At 47.6% G+C, this 23,109-nt stretch overlaps 1 protein-coding gene across 2 annotated transcripts in view; it reads left to right on the top strand.

Annotated features, from left to right (window-relative positions):
• LG01H21orf58 (linkage group 01 C21orf58 homolog) overlaps positions 1-20,491 on the top strand; it is a 231,616-nt gene extending 211,125 nt beyond the window's left edge. The window contains exons 2-10 of one of the 2 annotated variants that reach the window (XM_048502544.1): positions 3,190-3,480; positions 6,414-6,471; positions 8,095-8,168; positions 11,782-11,949; positions 13,626-13,743; positions 16,117-16,265; positions 17,210-17,418; positions 18,051-18,115; positions 19,745-20,491. In XM_048502544.1, coding sequence (XP_048358501.1) covers positions 3,421-3,480; positions 6,414-6,471; positions 8,095-8,168; positions 11,782-11,949; positions 13,626-13,743; positions 16,117-16,265; positions 17,210-17,418; positions 18,051-18,093 — 879 coding nt within the window. In that variant the 5' untranslated portion in view covers positions 3,190-3,420 and the 3' untranslated portion in view covers positions 18,094-18,115; positions 19,745-20,491. Of the gene's footprint in view, positions 1-3,013; positions 3,481-6,413; positions 6,472-8,094; positions 8,169-11,781; positions 11,950-13,625; positions 13,744-16,116; positions 16,266-17,209; positions 17,419-18,050; positions 18,116-19,744 lie in introns of both variants that reach the window. The other variant, XM_048502536.1, reaches the window with a different exon arrangement.
• The last annotated feature ends 2,618 nt before the right edge of the window (positions 20,492-23,109 follow it).

Below are 23,109 nucleotides of genomic sequence, written 5' to 3'. Positions count from 1 at the left end.
GGTGGGGGGGGGGGGGGGTGGGGGGGGGGGGGGGTGGGGGGGGGGGGGGGTGGGGGGGGGGGGGGGTGGGGGGGGGGGGGGGTGGGGGGGGGGGGGGGTGGGGGGGGGGGGGGGTGGGGGGGGGGGGGGGTGGGGGGGGGGGGGGGTGGGGGGGGGGGGGGGTGGGGGGGGGGGGGGGTGGGGGGGGGGGGGGGTGGGGGGGGGGGGGGGTGGGGGGGGGGGGGGGTGGGGGGGGGGGGGGGTGGGGGGGGGGGGGGGTGGGGGGGGGGGGGGGTGGGGGGGGGGGGGGGTGGGGGGGGGGGGGGGTGGGGGGGGGGGGGGGTGGGGGGGGGGGGGGGTGGGGGGGGGGGGGGGTGGGGGGGGGGGGGGGTGGGGGGGGGGGGGGGTGGGGGGGGGGGGGGGTGGGGGGGGGGGGGGGTGGGGGGGGGGGGGGGTGGGGGGGGGGGGGGGTGGGGGGGGGGGGGGGTGGGGGGGGGGGGGGGTGGGGGGGGGGGGGGGTGGGGGGGGGGGGGGGTGGGGGGGGGGGGGGGTGGGGGGGGGGGGGGGTGGGGGGGGGGGGGGGTGGGGGGGGGGGGGGGTGGGGGGGGGGGGGGGTGGGGGGGGGGGGGGGTGGGGGGGGGGGGGGGTGGGGGGGGGGGGGGGTGGGGGGGGGGGGGGGTGGGGGGGGGGGGGGGGGGGGGGGGGGGGGGGTGGGGGGGGGGTAGCAAAAGGCCAGTCTCCTGATGATACGCTGAAATTTTGGTGCCGCTAGCCTAACAATTGCGCCCCCTGCAGGCCACAAATGGAAAACCACTAAAATACCCAAAAACGAACCCAGCATTTTGATGCCCCCCACAAGGTGATGCCCTGGGCAGCTGCCCACCTTGCCCAATGGGCATTACGCCAGTGCTGGGGTAGAAAATGTTGACAGAGAGAAATGTTTCTCTCTTTCTCACAATACTAGAACCAGGGGGCATTCATTGAAAATGCTGGGGGGAAGAATTAGGACTAATAAAAGGAAACACTTCTTCACACAATGTGTGATTGGTGTTTGGAATACGCTGCCACAGGAGGTGGTGATGGCCACTAACCTGGATAGCTTTTAAAAGAGCTTGGACAGATTTATGGAGGAGAAGTCGATCTATGGCTACCATCTTGATGCTCCTTGATCTGAGATTGCAAATGCCTTAGCAGACCAGGTGCTCGGGAGCAGCAGCAGCAGCAGCAGAAGGCCGTTGCTTTCACATCCTGCACTTGAGCTCCCAAAGGCACCTGGTGGGCCACTGCGAGTAGCAGAGTGCTGGACTAGATGGACTCTGGTCTGATCCAGCAGGCTAGTTCTTATGTTCTTATGGCCTCTGATGGAGGTGGGGGAGGGGCCTGTCAGTACGGCCTCCAATAGAAGTGGGGGGCCGGCAGCAGCTAGGCCAGAAGCCTAGCTGCTGCCGCCCCCACAAACCTCCATCAGGCGCAGGGGGCATGTCATGCCCTGGGCACCATTTTCATCTGGTACGCCTCTGCTCAGCTGTGACTTGTCAGTACAAAACAAAATAGTATCCTGCAGTTCTTCATTGTATCTCTTAATCAGAAAATTACATCCTGCCCCTTTTTCATTTGGGACATTATAGATATTCAAAGCACCCCCCATTTTAGTTTTAACCAGCCAATGTGGGGCTCACAGAATTGCCAACCTCCTGTTAGGGCACGGAGTTTCTCCTGGAATCACAACTCCAGATGGCCGTGCCAGCTCCCCTGAAGGAAATGACAGCTCAGAGAATGACGCTGATGGCATCACATCCTTGGTGAGTTCCGCCTCTCCTCAAACTCTGCCCTCCCCAAGCACCACCCCAGAACTTCCAGGAATTTCCGAAGCCAGAACTTACCAGCAGCTTCACACTTAGGAGCCGCTCACACTCTCAATCTGCAGCAATCCACAGGAAATAGAGAGGTTTGCAAGTTTGCAATGTATTTTATGTATGAATGGAAATGGAAAAACTCTTCACAACAATCTTTCCCTCTAAGGAATTTGTGTGTGTGTGTTGAGTGCTGTCCACTTGCTTTCAGCTCATGGTGACCCTCAATGTCCTCTCAAACATCCTATTGTTATCTTCCTAGCTCCTGAATTTGCCCTTAAGGAATTTTTCGGAGCGCATTGGAAATTTACATTGCAATTAGCATTGCTGCTAACTCCAATTCAAATATATTGTCAAAGGCTTTCAAGGCCGGAATCACTAGGATGTTGTGGGTTTTCTGGACTGTATGGCCGTGTTCCAGTAGCATTTTCTCCTGACATTTCGCCTGCTTCCTATCCTTTGAAGATGCCAGCCACAGATGCAGGCAAAATGTCAGGAGAAAATGCTACTGGAACACGGCCATACTCTCACAACATTCCAGGTTGAGACATTGCCAGATATTTGGCTATAAGAAGAAGAGTTGGGTTTATATTCCCCCCTTCCTCTCCTGTAAGGAAACTCAAAGGGGCTTGCAAACTCCTTTCCCTTTGCCTCTCACAACAAACACCCTGTGAGGTTGGTGGGGCTGAGAGAGCTCAGAAGAACTGTGACTAGCCCAAGGTCACCCAGCTGGCATGTGTGGGAGTGCACAGGCTAATCTGAATTCCCCAGATAAGCCTCCACAGCTCAAGCGGCAGAGCGGGGAATCAAACCCGGTTCCTCCAGATTAGAGCACATCTGCTCTTAGCCACTAGGCAGAATGTGTTTTGGGTGAGGGGACAGAACTCAGCAGGGATGTGATGTCATCTGGTCTCCAAATCAGCCATTTTCTGCAGGGGAGCTGGTCATCTGGAGATCCGCTGTAATTCTGGGATGCATCCAGGCCCTATCTGGAGGCTGGCAACCACACACACAATCATGCAAACACTTTTCTGGGAGTAATCCTCATTGAATAGTCCCGAGTAGTAAGACAGGCTTAAGTTTGCTCCCCTGGCATTGTTGTCACTCAACTGTACAGAACTGACAAAAGCCTTGCCTGGTTTGATTTTTTAATTTTTTCATCCTCCTGTTTCCTGTCCAAGATGGACTACACTTAGAGATGTGCTTTGTTTAGACACTACCAACATAGCAACTGTGTTACCTGGGCTTGGCATAGTTTACTCAGAGAAGCCTGCTAGCAACCCACAGGGGCTGGGCTTAGTGAACTTGCCAGGTGGAAGTCAGTGACTCTTCAGAAATACTGGTCTCGTTCAAGCAGCCAGTGCTTAGTAACCAGCCTGAATGTGGAGGACAGAAGACAGCGGAGGGGACAAAGCATGACGGGAACCTCTTTCCCCCTGCAACGTCTACCTGATTCAGTCGCCAAAAGGAAACTTCATGGAAAACTTTGACTGATATGCTGGAAGAAGAAGAAAGAGGCAACGTGTGCTAATGATACTGTACTTCACTTTGGCACCTCATCAGCTCCTTCCCCTGGGACCTTGTCACAATGACAGACTCAGCTGTGGCGGATCACCTGACACGACTGAAACTCAAACTCCTTGAGAAGGTAAGATTGTTCCCGTGGGCCTCCCCAGACGGCAGCTCCCCAAATGTCTGGTTTTGCACAGCAGTGCTAAAGTGCAGAGGCGGAACACTCAGGGGGACATGTGAGGTCATATGTCCCCGGGTGCATGCCAGCTGGTCAGCTGGGGGTGGAGAATAGCCCCCCGCACCACTCTCCTCGGGCCAGCACACCTGGCTGCTCCTTCAGCCACCGGGCGCCCCTCGACTTGGCCAGGCCAGGCTGCTCCTTCAGCCAGCCTCTGAAGGAGCAGCCTGGCCAAGGGGCAGCCCGTGACAGCCTCCCGCCAGCTAAGGTAAGTAGGGCGCGGGGGGGGGGGGGGCACACCCAAAGCAGGTGTTTCCCCAGGAGTCATCCCCCCCACACCTCTGCTAAAGTGGTATTGGATGAACAGTCTCAGATAAGATGTACCAAATAGAAGAAAAGCTTGCCTTCCGGGCTCCCAGGAATTAGAAATGGGGCTGGCAAAGTCACCTTGATTATGGAAGGGCCACAATACACAATACGCCTGACATGAGTTGAGTCATGGGTGCAACATTTAAATCGCAGTCATATGTACATTGAGGATATTTTACCTGAGCAGTGCTCTTTCAGTTGGTGCAGTAAGGGAGCACTGGAAGGAGGAAGAAGGAGATCCCAGTTTTCGTCTTGTGTCATTTAGCCAGCAGAAGGGGTGGTATGCTGCTAGCAGGCAGGGTCGTGGCCGGGTCTTACCCCACAGGGCAAAGCAGGCAGGAAGCACAAGCGTGGTCAGGTCACAGTCCAATGGGTCAAGGCAGGCGGTAGGCAAGGCATAGTCAGGTCACAGTCCAATAGGCCAAGGAGAACCAAGGAGCAGGCTAGGAATCAACAAAGAACCAGACACACAGCAGCAACAGGTAACACACTTGTTGTACCCAGGCAGAAGCAAGCTCACAGCAAGATTATATAGAGAGCCTTGTTCAGGGGGCTGGGATTCTGCGAGGAGTTAGTCCTCATCAGATGCAGAAACTTCTACCTTGCTGCCAAACAAGCACTCCTTCTGTGCTTCTGCAGTAGAAGCCTCTGCTTCTGCCTCCGGTGCACAGCTGGCTCATCACTGGGTTCCCTAGGAGGATCTGCAGGCTCCTCCATCTGCATGGCATCAGGCAGGGAAGGTATGGGCATTGGCTCTGCTACCTGGTCTTCCCCAGGAGCAGCCAACTCTGGCTGCACTGTGTCCTCAGGTTCTGGCTCAGAGTCCTCTGTGTCCTGGCAAGTACCCAGGGGGGCTCATGACAGATGGTAGTAGCAGGGCGTCTGGGAAATTCCTGCAGATTTGGAGGCAGCGCCTGGGGAGGGTGATGTATGGGAAGGGCTGGGACCTCAGCAGGGAAAGATGCATTGCAGTCCAGCTGCAAATTAGCTATTTTCTCCAGGTTGGACCAAGCTCTGCATCTGGAGATCAGTACAGCACAGTAAGTCTGTATTGACATAATAATAACAACAACAGAAAAAAGAATATATATATGAATATAGGTATAATAATAAGAGCATAAAATGCATAAAATAAACAACATAGAATATCTATCTATCTATCTATCTATCTATCTATCTATCTAAAATTACTAATGACTCTGTATTATTTCCCAAAGAAAATCTGCAACCATCACACAGATTGGATTATCTAACAAACAGAGCAGTCTAAATAAATCAGGGAGATCAGTTTGGAATAAGGGGGTAAGGTTCACAAACGTAGATCTCATACCCTAAAATCTAGAACAATGCAATGATTGATCGGCCAAGGATTCAACTTGTCCAGTATTTCAAGGGCACCATCTGTTAGACTTTTCTATATTTTTGAATCTGCCTAATAAAAAAGCAGAAGGCATAACATTAAACCTAGTGGGCATTAAGGCTCTCCTTTGAACAGGGTCAAGTAAGCAGAGTTAATAATTGTCCACATGACCCTGTTCAAACGGGATTGAGAAATGCATAGGTGAGCAAGTCATCTGGAGATGTAACTCTGGTGGATTTCCAGGTCCCACTTTTCACCCCCTTCCTCTAGCTCCACATGTTTCCTGGAAACTGGACATTCCTCCCTCCCTCCTTGCAACGCTGAGTGAACATGCACTTTTGAAAGTGAATTTCCTCAATATATACAAGACTGTGAACGGAGCTGAAGACCCACAACTGACCTAAGACGTTATGTCCAGGCTAGTTTGACTTCCAAGTGATTGACTTCTGGAAATGCATGAATGGTGTGTGATTTATTTCTAGATCAGTGTTTGGATGGGTGATCGTGCCTTTGAGCACAGTGTACTCACCTATAGAACATATAGGTTACACTGATCTCAGCATCCCTGGTTTGATTATGAGCTGCTCCTTGCATGCTGCATTCTCTTTATTTGCTTGGTTTTTAAAATAACATTTTAATGAAATTAAAAATACATCAGTGGTTTACATAAATCCAAATCTCAAAATCCCAACAACAAAATATCAAAGTATATATCTGCATATCAAACACGTTCTGTTTGGTGTGGACTAGTTCCACACCTTCTGTTTTTTCTACCTATCATTATAGTTAGTACTTCCACCCCAGCAATTGACTTTATCATCTCTTGATTCTTATCCCCGGGGAGTAATTATATAATTTTATCACTTTACAATTTCCTAATCCATTAATATCCTAAACTATCATAATACTATTATAATACAACTTTATAGAATAATACCAAATACTGAAAAACAAATCTATATTGCCGCTTAACTCCATCTACTTACAAGCTGCACATCTGTTATATATTCACATCTTATATTTCATTCTGAAGGCATAGAAGTACATCTCATTTCATTTACAACAAAAAAGAAATCAAGGTAGCCTTTATTTGCTTGTGGACAGCCAGATCTGGGGTTCCTGAGCTCCTATTATTTATTCTTCACAATGCTTTAATCCACAGAAACTAGAAAATGAACAGGAAGCTATGGAGGACTGCGAATCTCCTGTTCCTGAAACAAGTAAGAAACCGAAATTCTCCTCCTCCTCCTCCTCCTCTTCTTCTTCTTCTTCTTCTTCTTCTTCTTCTTCTTCTTATTATTATTATTATTATTATTATTATTATTATTATTATTATTATTATTATGTATACCGCCCTACCCCTGAAGGGCTATTAATTTTGTTTAATATCACAGCTGCCAGATCTTTAGCTGGTTGTTGGCCTTTCATAATATTTGGAGCCTCACCCAGAGGCCTGGGACATTGTAATGTATCAGCGTAGGATTCGTGCGGATCCCAGCAGGGATCTGACCAGTGTTTATTTTGTTGATTTGAAAATATTTCAAGTGCTGTTCTGGTGTTTTCAGAATGGTGCCCAGGGTGCCGATTACCACTGGGACGACCTCTGCTGGTTTGTGCCATAATCGCTGTATCTCTACTTTCAAATTGTGGTATTGTGACCTTGTCATGTTCTTTTTCATTGACCCTGCTGTCACCAGGGGCTGCTATGTCAATGATGGTCACTTTCTTGTCCTCGATCACTGTGATGTCTGGTGTATGATGTGCCAACACTTTGTTGATTTGGATTCAAAAGTCCCACAAGATCTTGACCTTCTCATTTTCCGTGACTTTCTCTGGGCAATGCTCCTACCAGTTTATCTGTCCTAATGTTGAAATTCTTGCATAAATTCCAGTGGATCATCGTGGCCACTGAGTTGTGCCTCTGTTTGTACTCAGTCTGGGCAGTCTGTTTGCAGCAGCTGAGTGCATGATCTACTTGCACAGTCTGCACTTTGCATCATTGGAGGATTTTTTTTTTTCGGGCCTGGACGGTGTTTGTCCTGATGGCCTCCTCTTGAGTGGCTAAAATCAGTGTTTTGGTTTCCTTTTTCAGAGTTCCAGTTGTTAACCACAGCCTGGTCTTTTCAATGTCCATCTTGTCCTTTATCTTCTCCTGAAATTGGCTGTGCTTTGTTGTGCCAGCTTTCAGTCCTCATTTTAATCACATTTTAGTCTATCAGCATCACTTTGTGGGTGTAAGATGTGGTGCATTGTCATGAGCTTCTGAGTTTTTCCATCCAATGCATCCAAATCAGCCTGTGTCCAGTTTATGATTCTGGCGGTGAACCTGATGACAGGTGTGGCCCAGGTGTTGATAGCCTTGATTATATTCCCACCATTTAATTTGGATTTAAAAATTTCCTGACCCTCTGGGTGTATTCTCTGCTGACCACATCCTTCATTGCTCGTGCATGAAGTTATCCAGCTGCAAAATGCCCAAGTATTTATAGACTTCCTTTTGGTTGCATTTGATTTATTGACCATCAGGCATTTCTACGCCATCACTTTCAGTGATCTTGATAATATTAGATTCTCTGCTATGTAGGGATGTGAATTGGCACCCCCCAATTCCAACTATTCACTAACTGCTGAGCCACAACAAACCTCTACACATATCTGGTATTAATCTACTCTACTCTCCACTTGTGAAGCAGATTGCAGTAAGTTTTTATCTCGTGGTCAAACTTTATTTATTTTTATCCTATTTCACACACACAAAAAGTTACAAAATACATTTCCTGCCTTTCTGCCCTCAAAAGGACCACCTAGCTCTTGCTAACAGAGGGTCTCCGGATGTTTTTCAGGGAATTACGGCGCCCACGACTATGCCTTACAGAGTGCACTAAGGCGAAGGAAAGACCTTCTGCAGCAACTCAGGGTATGCCTCAGAATTCTTCCCAGTGATTTTCTGCAACAACAACAAATTCTGACACAAATGCACAACACAACCAAGTAGCAGTTCTGTTAGAATTCCTGAGTGTGTCTGAACTTAAATTAGCCCTTAGTCTGTATATGTCACAAAGCTGGAACAAAATGGACAGATCTTGTCCAAGCTGAGACATTGGTTGTAAGGAGAGCTGCCGACCTCAGGTTCAGAAATGCCTTAGCAGACCAGGTGATCGGGAGCAACAGCCGCAGAAGGCCATTGCGTTCACATCCTACACGTGAGCTCCCAAAGGCACCTGGTGGGCCACTGCGAGTAGCAGAGAGCTGGACTAGATGGACTTTGGTCTGATCCAGCTGGCTTGTTCTTATGTTCTTATGTCTATAGAATTGGGGGTGGAGCTCAGAAGGCCTGAGAAGCCCATCCCCCAAAGCAGCCGCCTCCCCCAGGGGAACCGATTTTGGTACTCTGAAGGTCAGTTGTGATTCTGGAAGATTTCCCTGCCCCTGCCTGGAATCTGAACCGAAAGAGCACCCACACGCAGCTGGGGGTTGAGTGGCAACCAGGTGGGTCTTCAACACACTTTGTCGGCTTCCTATCAATACTGGAGTTGCCGGAAGCACTTCTGGGGAATGTCAAGCTGTTCAAAGCATTGATATCTCTTTTGGCCTAAGCCACACTCCTTAAATATTATGTGAATTACTGCAAGTATTAAAATATCTATTTCATTTTCTTCTTTGTATCATGAGAAAAGTGGGACAGGAGTCACACTGGGGTGCGGGTGAAGAAAATAAAAATGTCACTCTTCTGATTTTTTTTATACAATTTAAATATTTTTACTGTTAATTAATTGAATCTTAGACAGCCTTGTTTAACAAACCTTAGCAACCCAACACTGACATTTTGGTCAACCAGAAAAAGTATGCAGGCTTTTTTCTAAAACGTTAAATAAATGTTTTTACAACAATAACTGCTGAGGTTACCCCCCACCCCCCACCCACCCCCAGTAATGCTTTTGGCTGCATCAAAGTGCTCTCTAGAATCTTTACTTAGGGTTGCCAACCCTGGCGTGGGAAATTTCTGGATTTTAGGGGAGGGAACCTGGGGGGTGAGGACATAGTCTGGGAAGAGGCAGAGGTCAGCAGGGACATGATGCCATAGAGTCAGTACTGTGAAGCCGCCATTTTGTCCAGGAGAGGTCTACGTTCTGGAGATCAGCTGTAGTTCCAGGAGAATTCCATCCAGGCGCCACCTGGAAGTTGGCAGCCCTACTTTTACTGGGAATATGCTGGAAATTTCCATTTTCTTTTCACAGGGTTTTCCTTCCGGAAATGTGTCCACCTGAACAGAATAATAATATATTTGATACCACAGGATTCGATAGTTTACAAGCATGTTTTCTAAGAGCTGTTTCCCAGGTCCTGAGTCGTGTGTCCAATGCAGTGCTCTTTTTGGCAGCTGGAGAATATTCATTATCTTCAAAAGCTTGGTTATCTGCTATAAAATTATGGTTAAGTCTTTGTTTTTCCGAACATTATCGGTTTATTGCATTATCTGTCTTTTGAATCCTGTAGCAATTGGTGGAAACTGATTGAAAAGAAAGTCACTATGTTCAGGCTTTCACTGAACTTATTGTGATTAGGTTATGAGATGACTCTTAAATCAATTGACCAAAGATTCAAAAACATTACTTTTGCAACACTAAGAACCTGTGAAATAAGTGGTTGTGGTGGGTTTTCCGGGCTGTGTGGCTGTGGTCTGGCAGATCTTGTTCCTAACGTTTTGCCTGCATCTGTGGCTGGCATCTTCAGAGATGTGTTACAGAAAGAAGCCTTTTACACACAAGGGGAATACACCTCTGAAGATGATACACCTCTGAAGATGCCAGCCACAGATGCAGGTGAAACGTTAGGAACAAGATCCACCAGATCAAGGACATGCTCCACCCCCCCACCCTTTTTTTGTATTTTTAGTGGTTTTTTGTCTTTGGCCTGCAGGGGGTGCAGTTTTTAGGCTAGCAGCACCAACATTTCAGGGATTTTTTGGGAGACTCTCCTGATGATATCACCAAGGTTTGGTGAGGTTTGGTTCAGGGGATCCAAAATTATGGACTCCCAAAGGGGGTGCTCCATCCCCCATTGTTTCCAATGGGAGATAATAGAAGATGGGGGCTACACTTTGATGGTCCATAACTTTGGGCCCCGTGAACCAAACTTCACCAAACCTGGGAGGAATCATCAGGAGAATCTCTTACTGATATCACCCTGGTTTTGTGAAGTTTGGTCTAGAGGATCCAAACTATGGACTCCCAAAGGGGGTGTCCCCATCCCCCATTGTTTCCAATGGGAGCTAATAGAAGATGGGGTCTACACTTTTGAGGATCCATAATTTTGGACCCTCTGAATTAAACTTCACCAAACCTGGGTGGTATCATTAGGAGAGTCTTCTAAAGATGCCCTGAAAGTTTGGTGCTGCTAGCTTAACAATTGCACCCTTGACAGCAGGCACCCCCCAAATTTCCCCAGATTCTCCTTTTAAATCCACCCCCTTCGACATGGATTTAAAGGGAGAATCTGAGATCCCCAGTTTAAACATTGAAAGTGATGCTGTTTCAGGGTGGGGGATAATTCACCCCCAAACAGCATCACTTTCAATGTTGTTTTAACTGGGGACCCCAGATTCTCCCTTTAAGGTGGATTTAAAAGGAGAATTTGGGCTCTCTAGTTTAAACATCATTGAAAGTGATGCTGTTTGGGGGTGGATTCCAGCATCACAGCAGCCGCCCATGGGGGGGGGGGGGAATAGATTTTGCACTGAGCTCCATTTTCCCTAGCTACGCCTCTGCCCGGAGGGAAGGGCAGAAGGGGAGCCTAGTTGGTGGGGGCGGGAGAGGGGAGTCTGCCATCCCCAGCCTTGGAGAGCTGCTTTTATAAGCGTGGCCCCCCAACCCCCCCATAAAAATCTATACCTATGTCCCTGCATCAGACCACAGCCACACTGCCTGGAAACCAGTTGAATCCGGCCGTGAAAGCCTTGGACGATACATTGTGCAGTAACTATTTGTTCTCCATTAGTTTTTGGCTTGGACTATTTCCCGTCATTAAAAGCAGTTAATTGTCTGAACAACCAAACTATAGCTCATTATAAGAACTTATTCTCCAGAGCAAGTTTAAATGTGTTTGAATCAGAAGTGTTGCTTGGCCATTTGAAGGGTATTTCTTATGAATATAGACTATGTCCATGTAATAACAACATGATTGAATCAACTGCACATATCCTATTAGATTGTCCTTGGTATTATTTACCTCATAAGAATTTGTTATTTCCATGGTTAAATGATAGATCTTTCAGTTCTGAATTGTCAAAGGTTAAATTTCTACTCGAGGACAGAATTTTTAAATTAACTTTAGATGTTGCAAAGTTTTTATCTCAAGCCTCAAGAATCAGATCAGCTAAGACAACAAAGTTATAATTTTGTATCGTACGTTAATAGTACAGTTTTATCAATGTTTTAATTCCACGCCATTATAATATTGCTGTCTATCTGCTATTTGTGTATTCCAATTGTACGGAGTCTGTGGACTATGAATACATTTTGATACCACAGGAACAAAACCTTTTGGAAGAATTCTCACAACCACGTGGCTCACCAAGAATGCAGAGAAAGCACTACAGACGAGAACCAGAATATGTCTACCAAGCGCCTCCACCCGCTCATCTGCTGCCACCGCCGCCGCCGCCGCCGCCTCCCCCACCAAGGATTATCCAGCAAACAGTACGGTCAATTTTACATGATACGGCACTTCAATAGGGTTGCCAAGCCCCTCCTGCCACAACTGTTGGGGGCAGGGCCAGATTAAGATCTTTAGAGGACCTAAGCACTGAAAAGACTACGGAACCCTCATATACTGTATGTGTAATTCAGAATGAAATAATGAATTTATATACATAAGCTTTTAATGGCATAATCAGAAGCAGATACATAAATAGGTAATAAAAGCAGAAGGCCCCGCAAGGACCATATCAAATACGTGCTACTGGGAGCTCTCAGCTATCTCCATAACAAAATTAGCGACCTCTTCACAAAAACCAGGGTCCGGGTTATTCAACAGTAGAGATAACCTAGTCAGCTCAGGCAGCCCAGATTGAAAAAAAGAATATAGAGTGGTATATTTAGATCTGATTTTATCAAATCTGGTGCAGTGCAAGAGTTGGTGACCACATTAGATTTGCAGCTGCATAGCCTTGCAGATTTATCTACGGCTCATTCCGCACACGCAGAATAATGCACTTTCAAGCTGCTTTCACAACTGTTTTTTGCCATTTCAGCGCAGAAACTTCAAAAGAGCCCTGAGAAAGCAGCTTTGAAATTTGCATTGATTTCTAGCGTGTGCAGAATGGGCACCTAAGATTCAGCTAATAACTACCCTTTAGTAGGGCAGAGGGCAATGGTAAAGGTTCCCTTAATGGTAAGGGAACCTTTGCACGTGGGTTCATTAGAGCATAGAGGTCATGAAATAATGAATTGTTTTTTATATATATATATATATATATATATATATATATATATATATATATATATATATCGCCTATATATATATACTATCATACCCTATATATATATATACTCGCCATATAGATATATATATATAATCGCCATAGAAAATATATTCAAGAAATATATTCTAATGTATATATTTTAAGAAATATATACTGTTTCATTATATTTCATTATATTTCATTATTTCATTATTTGTATGAAATAAAACACCTGTCATTCCACTGCTTTCTTTCTTGAAGATACACAGCATTTTAACTTACACAAATCAGAGATGCAAAATAACGTTCACTGTTGCTTATTTCTAACTTTATTTACATATGCAAATTTACATATACAAATGTAAATACACAGATTACATATACAAAAAAGTTTTCTCATGCATTCCTAACATTAGAATATTATATTAATAACCCTTTTCAATACTACAATTATATTAACATCAATTTTTTTTCATTTATTGTGGGGGCCCCCTTTTTATGTGCCCTGGTTCAGCTGCAACATTGTGCCCTCGTCCATGGTAAATCTGGCACTGGAAAATTAAATTCCATGGGGCCTTCGTTCCTTGAGGCCCTAAGCATGTGCTGGGAGGGGGCAGAGGGGACTTAGTGTGGGAGTGATGTGATGATGTCACTTCCGGTGCATGCTGGCAACAGTTGAAATAGTTTTAGTATTTAAAAACTGTAGAGTTTTGCTTGAATACCAGACAATCCCCAAAACAAACCAAAACCTTGATGAGTCCAATCTCTGTACTGGGTCTTAAGTGGGTGTTCTAGTTTAAAAATATAAACTGATTTGTGCATTGAACATGGACAGGATCGTGTTCACAAACCCCAGCCTGGGATGTCTCTTGTCGTTCTGTGTTTTTCCTTTTCTTGCTTTCTTTTTTCAAGTTGCCCCAGCAGCCAGCAACCATTATTCAGCAGATCCCTCAGCACCCACCGCTAATTACGCAGATCCCTTCCCCACAAGCTTTCCCGCCAGCCCCCCGCTCTGGGAGCATCAAGGAAGGTAAGCAGGCATGCTCTGAGGAGGAGGCTGCCTGGAAGTGAAGTTCACTAACTTAACAGGACTTACTTTTGAATAAAGAAACTGTAAACACTGCGGCGTGAAATGCTTTTCCAATGTGACCCCTTTCCCACTTCTTCTCATTGGTCCCTCAGGCACAAGACAGCATCAATACAGGCCTGTTTGAATTAGCTATGCTCAATCTCTGCATTGTATTGTTGAAGGCTTTCACGGCTGGAATCACTAGGTGTTGCGGGGTTTTTGGTTTGTATGACCGTGTTCCAGTAACATTTTCTCTTAACGTTTCGCCTGCATCTGTAGGCTGGCATCTTCAGAGGATCCTCTGAAGATGCCAGCCACAGATGCAGGCGAAACATCAGGAGAAAATACTACTGGAACACAGTCATACAACCCAAAAAACCGACAACACCCTAAACTTTACATTCATGTGAATCTGCCACGGGAATTCTCAGCCATATTGCAACTGTGGGTTCTTGGTGGGAGTGCCGTTTAGAAGTGCCCGGGGAGCCCAACTCAGGTCTGAACTGCAGCAGAAGAGTAAGCGGGGTAGCTGCCCAACCCCAACCCCAACCCCCCCCCCCCCCCGGGGTTGCAAATATCTATCCTGCAGCAGCCAGCAGCTACTGTTCTGAGCACAGGGGACTGGACTGTAGCAGCAAACCCAATCTATTGAATTTAATTAAGGTAATTAATCAATCTCATTCATTTTACCAAATACATTTTCAGGTCATTATCATATAAAAGTGTCTCTTCTATCGTGCAAAAGTATCAGGTGTTCTGAGCAGGGAAATGTCAGTGTGCTAAGAACACCTAAGGCCTGTGGGAAAGAAAGACATGGGGTCCCCTCCACATCCACTCACACCCTACCGTGTTTCTCCGAAAATAAGACAGTGTCTTATATTAATTTTTGCTCCCAAAGATGCGCTATGTCTTATTTTAAGGGGATGTCTTATTTTTCCGTTCCACAGGTGCATGCTCTGGTGTTCTGTTCCATGGGCATGCTTCCAAACAAAAACTTTGCTACGTCTTACTTTCGGGGGATGCCTTATATTTAGCACTTCAGCAAAACCTCTACTACGTCTTATTCTCAGGGGATGTCTTATTTTCGGAGAAACAGGGTGTGTGTCATATATGTCCCTGGACTGTTCAATAATGAGACTCTGTATTCCAAGGATTTCTTCATTATGAAACAACATCCGGGAAAAGCATTTAGATTTCTATTCCCAGAGCTAAAGGTTAAGTGCCAAAACACCTTCCATTATACCCCACCACGTCACACAACGCTACCCCTGAACACCAGTTCCCAAGATGGGTTGGACCTCCTCCAGTCCCACAGTCCAGAGACGGCATGGCCCTCCAGTTAGGTCGAAACAATCCACACTCCCCAGGGCTGTGGAGGGCAACAGCTTGTCAGTGACTAACAAGCAGATTAGACTTTGCCTGGGAAAGGGAACATAGGTCAATTCCGTACTTGGGTTATCGACCTAAGTTCGAGCTGCATTCGACCAAATGCTCCGCACAACCATTGGGATCGACGTGGTTTTGTACCAGCTTCGCCCCGTGTAACGGTCAAATTTCTGACTCTAGTTGGGAACTACTACTTTTTCAGGGAACCAGGCTCGAACTCAGCTCAATTCCAGTAAAGGGCGGAATCTCTGGTGCCAGGAGTCCCCCATTCAGCCAATCACAGCTGAGTGTTTTGGGCATGCGTACAGCTGGCCAATCAAAAAACGCCACCTTCGTCCCTCCATTCCTGTAGCTGGCAGTTTTTTAAATAACGTGTGTGGGGATAGACGGAACATGGCCGTAGAACAGTAGCCAATTGGAACGGAGCAGCAAAGAGGCACAGGATGATTCTGCCCTCCGAGCTGAGATCAAGCTGGTTGCAGTGGGGAACAACAATGGCTTCGACCTAGGTTAGTACCCTTCTCAGGGAAACTGGGTCGAACCTATTTTACTCATGTGCGGAATCGCCCTAAAGCAGCAGCAGCAGATGGGAGGGAAGAGGATTCCACTTCCCGGCTGGACAGCATGGCAGCACCGAACCGGAACTGGACAGATCATGACACTATGCACAGTGCACAGCTGGGTCTTAGATTCTTGGACCCCATTTTGGACTTTCATGTTGGTCCACCTGAGGCACCATGAGAAGAGGGTCCGTGGTGATTTTCCTCTTCAGATGAGCTAGATGAGGATAACAGCCTATGTTTTGGGGGCATCAGGGTACAGAGAGGAATTTGCATGCTGCATCGTGGATACTACATCGTGAATAGCTAATTTTCCAGCTGAAGCTGCGATCATTGTCACAAAAGCTGTGTGAACCAGTCCACAACACTGTCCTCCATGCTTTCCTAGATATGGTGGAAATGATGCTGATGCAAAATGCTCAGATGCACCAGATCATTATGCAGAACATGATGCTGAAATCTCTGCCGCCGCCGCCGCCGCCAGCGTATTCACCAGCTAACGGGCCCACGGCTCCTCTGCTTCACCACGGACAGCTGGTAAAAATTATTTTCCATGGACTTGAGTAGAAACACCTGATAGATAAAAGACTAATGATCTATATTTTAAAATCTCTCTGATAATAGAGTCTGAGGTTTGAAACAAGACAGAGGTTGTGGGGTACTTGGATTGGGGCCACAGAAATCTAGTAGCACCTTACAAAGACTAACAAAATTTATTTCGGTTTGAGCTTATGAGAGTCAGAATTCACTTCCTGAGATGCATGGAGTTTGTGCCGCCATATATGTTTGTGCCGTCAAGTCACAACTGCCTTGGCCGCTGATGCACTGTGCCCTGTCCTCTCCTGAGCGGTGGGGGAGTGGATTTTTCCAGGCTGCCATTACTGTTGGCCTCCCTATTGTTGAGGTTACTTAACTGAGTTGTTTTAATTGTTAATTATTACTGATTTTATTGTGTTTTATCTATTGTACACCACCCAGAGCCTATGCACAAACCATCTGAGGTCGTCCCAGTGGTAATCAGCACGCTGGGCGCCATTCCTAGGAAGTTGTCATGTATCACGGTTGTATTCATGTGGATCCCAGCAGGGCTGCCATCTGAATTTGACAGATGTTAATTTTGTCAATTCGAAGATGTTTCAAGTGCTGCCCTCGTGTTTTTGGGATGGCGCCCAGCGTGCCGATTACCACTGGGACGACCTCAGCTGGTTTGTGCCATAGATGCTGAAGCTCGATTTTCAAATCGTGGTATCTAGTGACCTTCTCCTATTCTTTTTCAATGACCCTGCTGTCACCGGGGACTGCTATGTCGATGATGGTCACTTTCTTGTCCTCGATCAATGGTTTATTTCAGTTACTTCTGGGACAGAAACTAAGAGAAAGGGAGAGAAGTTTGTCTAGATTAGAAAGTGCAGCCTGGACATCTACAGCCCTGTTGGCTAGAATAAAATTCCATCACAATCTTTTCTCTCACCTGTCTGTAGCTTCCTGCCCCTATTGTGGTACGAATGGAGAAAATGCGACCGTCAGCTGTCCACCATCATCACTATACACCCACAGGGCTACCAGCGATGCCTCCTCAGCTTGGCTTTCCCACCTGGCCTTCAGTAATACCACCAGGTCTTGGCTCACAAATGGGAGGATTCCCATCTGATTCCCACCATCTGCCCATCCCAGCTACTGCAACACACATGTAAGTCAAGAGGTTGCTATGACAGGAGACGTGTTTCTGCAGCTTGGTTAAGTCTGTCTGAGGTCTATGGGGAAGTCATATCCTACTGCCCAGCTTGGTCCAGCTCCTGGATGTTCTCAAGATGAGGCCCAAACCTTTGTAAATGCATTGCCTTAGCCCTTCAGATGTTATTTTATTTATTTTATTTATTTATTCGATTTGATAAACGGCCCTACCCCCGGAGGGCTCAGGGCGGTGTACAACAAAAAAAAAAACACAATAAAACCAATCGAATAGCCCCAGTTAAAATAATACAAAACCTTAAAACTATAAAACTATAGCAGCAGTAACTGTCAGTAAGTGATTAATAATAAGAGACGTCTGGTATCAGATTCCAGTGGTCAAACCCTGGGAGGGAGGGGGTTTGGCAGATGGTCAAATATATAGCCAATGTGCAGGGCAACAAGAGGGGCATCATGCTGGCAGGGGATGATGGGAACTGTAGTCCATAACATCTGGAGGGCCGGAAGTTTGACACCTATGCAACCAATTATTAGAGCCATACAGAGAACTAAAGAAAGTAGCTGCGACAAAGATAAACACCTATCTTGGTGTATAGGTGTGTTTTCTAATCCTGCTTCCTGTCTTTTAAGGGTACCAGCCCACGGACTTCTTGGATTACCCCCAGGCTTGTAGATTTCTACATTATCTGAAAAAGGTAACCAGATGATAGGCTTCCCATGATCCTCAGTTCTATATTTTGAGAACCTTTTAAGAACTCTGCAGGACATGACATTTTCTTCAGGCTCTCTCTTGCCACCCATTGCTGCGGCAGCAATGCCTTTTCCCTGCGCCCATCCAAGGGTCGAGGGATGAGGCTCCCCTCCTAACCCACATGACCTTTTCGCCTTTTTTTATTTTTACTGACAAGCAGCAGCTGACTTATGATGACCCCTGGTGGGGTTTTCAAGGCAAGAGACATGAGGGGGTGGTTTGCCATTGCCTGCCTCTGCATAGCAAACCTGGTATTCCTTGTGTGGGGGGGGCTGTCTCCCATCCAAATACTAGCCAGTTAGGCCTGACTGTGTGTGGCTGGGTCAAGTGGGGGTTTGAACCTGAGCATCCCAGGTCCTAGTCTGACATTTGAACCACACTGGTTCTGTGCAGAGGCGTAGCGAGGGGGGAAAGGGTCCGGTGCACCAGTGCGTCCTCTGCCCCCGCCCTGGAACGTGCACCCCATGCGTGCACCCCGTGTGTTGCCCCCCCCCTCCCCGTCCCCTTGGAGCTGTGCCTCTGGTTCTCTGCCTTGTTAAAGACTACAGTTAATCTACAGCACCAAGCAACACCTGTTGGAAATAATAAAAATCTCCAGACAAATGACTGGTCACTAGCTTAAGGAAGGGTTACATGGGATAAAAACAACAAAATGCTATACTGCTCTGTTACACAATTACAGTTGTTACAATCTAGACTACATCTTGTTAGCCTCATAGCTCTCTCTTCTAGTCAAACAAAGAAAATAGGTAACTTTATAACTTCACATCTGCCGGTGGTCAGGCTGACCAATAGCTAATCAATAGACTTCAGTGATGGCGAACCTTTTAGAGACTGAGTGGCAGGGCGCACACGTGTGCCCTGCGCCCCTGCCCTGCCCTTGCCCCAGAATGCCCTTGCCACACCCCACAGGGGCACACACCCAGTGCGTCACGCGCCCCCCCACCGCCCCCTGGTGCCACGTCAGTGCTGAGTGCCCAAACTGAGGCAATGGTGTATGTGCCCACAGAGAGGGCTCTGAGTACACCCACTGGCACACGTGCCATAGGTTCGCCACCATTGGACTAGGTCATAAAACAGTGACCTCAGTAACTGGTTTACATTCAGACAGTTAACCCCTTAGTAACTGAATTGTGGCAGACATTTGCAAAGTACCAACAACTCCCCACCCAAAACCCAACTGCCACTACTTCACCCCAACACTCTGCTGCCATTAGGTGTCTCAGAGCACTTCTCCCATTGGCCCTTGAGTGGCTAGGTTAATTTGCGCTCAGCTCATTGGCTCCTGAGTTGCTGGGTGAGGTTGCAGTAGGCTGTCTGTCATGGCGGCCCTGATGGTGGCTTTCTGCAAGCGGTTTGGAAGCAGATGGCAGGACTGAACCCCCAGCCCCAGGCAGGCAGGCTCCCCACCTTCGTGGCAGAGCAATGGGATCGGAATAATATAATGCCCCCTCCTCCACAAGTGGATTCCATGGCCATAAAGTCAAGAATCTCCTGCTTTTTGCTATTGTTGTTGGGCAGCAACGTTATTTTCTTCAAATGCGTTCTACATATTAACTGTTTTCACTTGCAGGAGGAGAGCAGAGAGATGCCAGTTGAGCACCCGAACCCGGCTTCACGTGACGCTGCATTGTGAGATGACAGGCTCAGTAGGGGCGACAGCCAGCCTGATTGTATTGATATATATGTAGAATTAGTCTCACAGAATTCAGTGGGACTTCAGAGTAAGTGTGCACAGGACTGCAACCTTTGCAAAAAGTATTTTTTACTGATGTCTATCCATTCTAATGTATTATTCTATTCTGTGAACCCCCCCACCCCACCTGAACACCCCCACCCCACCCCCATGACTGCTGCTGTTGCGTGGGGGGGGGGGGGAGCAGTTGGCAGAAGTGTTTCGGATACCTTTGGCGTTTTTCATGCTGAATTTTAGTGACCGTGATGCAGGACTGAGGAAAAAACACAAGCCCTGTACCGATCACAGGCAGACATAAATCTGGAATTGTTATCACAACAGGGAGAACATCAGAGGCGTATCTGGGGGGGAATGGCACCCAGGGGCAACACCTGCTCCAGGCACCCCACCCCTGCCCCCCTGCACCCAGGGGCAAGGCTCAGGGGCGGTTCAGGTGGGCACAGCAGTGGCAGGCCAGCTCCTGGGCCGGCCTGCTGCCATGGCGCCTGTCCGAGCCCCCCTTTCGCCTCCCTGCAGGCTGCCTCTCGTCCCCCCCAGGCTCAGAACATCAGTGGTTGACCATCTGTTCTTGTTTTGTGCCGTGCTCATGTAGATTTGTATAATTAAATTATTGCCTGGATTAAGTGAAAGAATGGATTCCTTTTCTTTTCAATATACTTGGGAGAGATCCTCCTTTTGAATAGTGTTCATGATAATTGCTGCAGTTGCTTGGAGACTTACACCAGAGATCCTCAAGATAGACCTCCAGTGGTACCTGCCCATGCGTGTTTCCTTGTTTTTCCTGTCTAGGGAATGGAATCCAAACAGTCCAGAATCTTACTATATAATTGAGCAGCATGCTATGAAAAGCAAAGGGCTCTGGGACATGTAGTCCAGAGGGTGCTATTCCTCATGTACAGAGGGGCTGACAGGACTACAACACTTAGACCCCTTCTCACTCAGCCAGTAACCCTTCTTAAGAAGAAGAGTTTGGATTTATATCCCCCCTTTCTCTCCTGTAGGAGACTCAAAGGGGCTTACAATCTCCTTTTCCCTCCCCCCTCACAACAAACACCCTGTGAGGTAGGTGGGGCTGAGAGAGCTCAGAAGAACTGTGACTAGCCCAGGGGTCGGCAACCTTTAACACCCAAAGAGCCATTTGGACACATTTTCCACGGAAAAGAAAACCCTTGGAGCTGCAAATACTTTTTGACATCTAAAATGAAGATAACACTGTATATATTCTCATGCAGGGAGAAGTTCCCTTCTTTGGGGCCCATTTTACCCATCAAAGCAAAAAAAAGGGGGGGGGGGTAAAAAGCCTGTTGTTTTGTACATGATTCAAATGACCAGCAATAGAACCCCTGTTTCATACAATTCTCTTTTCTTGTGATGAAAGACACTGATTTTGCCCCCCCAAAAGAACCTCCTCAAATTCCACTTGGATGGTGGATCAAAATTGGTGCCTTTAAAGGGGTTGTCAACTTCCAGGGTGGGGGCTGAACTTCTCCCCCCCACCCCTGAGAAAATGTCTGCCATGGAGGGTGGACTCGACAGCCATATTCCTGACTGAGCATGGCCCCCGCCCTGGTCCCCAAAGCCACAACTTCTCAGAATCTACCCCCAAATGTCCTGGGATTTGCCCGCCGGGAGTTGGCAACCCACGACAACCATGGCTGAGGATGATCCCGGCCTTCCTCCCTTCCACAATCTACAAGCTTACCCTCCACTGGCTTACTCTGAAGTAAACCTTCCAAGATCCACATGCAAGGCTTTCCCCCAAGCGCTCCTGCCCTCCTTGGCAATGCAGAAGAAAACAATTCCCACCCACCCCCGCCTCCCCATCAAACAGCCCCGATGAGTGCAACCTTGCAGGGCTGCAGGTAATAATGCCTTTAAAACCTGATATCATATTTCTCACCAGGACTCAGCCAGGCTGCCATCCGCCAGGAAAGCCCCTGGAGCTCAGTGAGGCTGCTGGGGGGTCTGCAACCCAAGGTGGCACTGCTGGGTCCCCCATGTGGGCCCGCCCCCCAAGAAGGACCTGGGGGAGGGGGAAATGAGGCCACCAAAAGCAGGGTCGACCCCTGACCCCCCCATTGAAGGGGGGCGGACTGAGGTTAGGATTGCGCTGAAAATCTGCGCTCCTGCAACTCCCTCCCGTTTCCCACCCTTCGCTGCTCACCTGTTCAAGAGGATCCACCAGCGCTGCTCCACCCCCACCCCGTGCCGTCATCACCGGCATCAGCCAACCAGGCAGCTGGGACAGGGAAGCTGGAAGTGACTTGGGATAGCCTTCTCGGGCTGTGCCTCTCTAGGAATGGGGACTCTTTCCCATTAACCCTTAGGGCAACTCTCCAAAGGAGGCTGAGAGGACCCAAGCCACGTGGAGCCACAGTACAAGGCCAAAAGAGCCACATGTGGCTCCGGAGCTGCAGGTTGCAGACCCCTGGACTAGGCCAAGGTCACCCAGCTGGCGCGTGTTGGAGTACACAGGCTAATCTGAATTCCCCAGATAAGTCTCCACAGCTCAAGCGGCAGAGCAGGGAATCAAACCTGGTTCCTTCAGATTAGAATGCACCTGCTCTTAACCACTGTGCCACTGCTGCTCTGGGGCCTTTGCCTTAGCTGGCAAGCCTGCTGGGTGCCAGCCAGCTCAGATCAGGCTGGACTTACCTCTTTCCTCTCATCACTCTGGGCCCCATTCTCAGTTTTGTGTGTGTGCGTGTGTTTTGTGGGAGGGACAGGGTGTTTTAATTCTGGGTTTTACTTGTGTAGTTGTATCTGTGGTCTTAGAGGTTAGAGCTGATTTGGGGTGTCCGAGTACTAACAAATAAATATTTTGTTTGAATTGGTTGGTCTTATTCAATTCAATTTAACCTTTAATGGCATATAAAATTGCATATATATTTACAATTTAAAACATTTAAATATTGGTATTTAAAATGTATTCCAAGAACTTAGCCACTGGTCTGGAATTTAGAGTGATTAAGCCTTGGAAGCAACAAAGGGTGGATTAAAATCATGCGCAGGTTACTATGAAGATGACATTCCAGGAGGATATGAGATGTGGTTTCAGGAGATCCACGTCCACAACAGCATAGCCCCTGTTGCTTGGGAATTTGGAGGTATCTCCCAGAAGTAACTGCTGATGGGAGGTTGGTCTTATTGTTTTTTCTCATGCAAATATGACAAAGGAATAAAAAACCCCGAATAGATGGGCAAAAGGTCCCTTGTTTGTTTGTTTGTTTAATTTGATTTGT

The sequence above is a fragment of the Sphaerodactylus townsendi genome, linkage group LG01 (assembly GCF_021028975.2).
Source record: "Sphaerodactylus townsendi isolate TG3544 linkage group LG01, MPM_Stown_v2.3, whole genome shotgun sequence".
NCBI classification, from domain to species: domain Eukaryota; kingdom Metazoa; phylum Chordata; class Lepidosauria; order Squamata; family Sphaerodactylidae; genus Sphaerodactylus; species Sphaerodactylus townsendi.
This window is presented reverse-complemented; position numbering and strand designations above follow the sequence as displayed.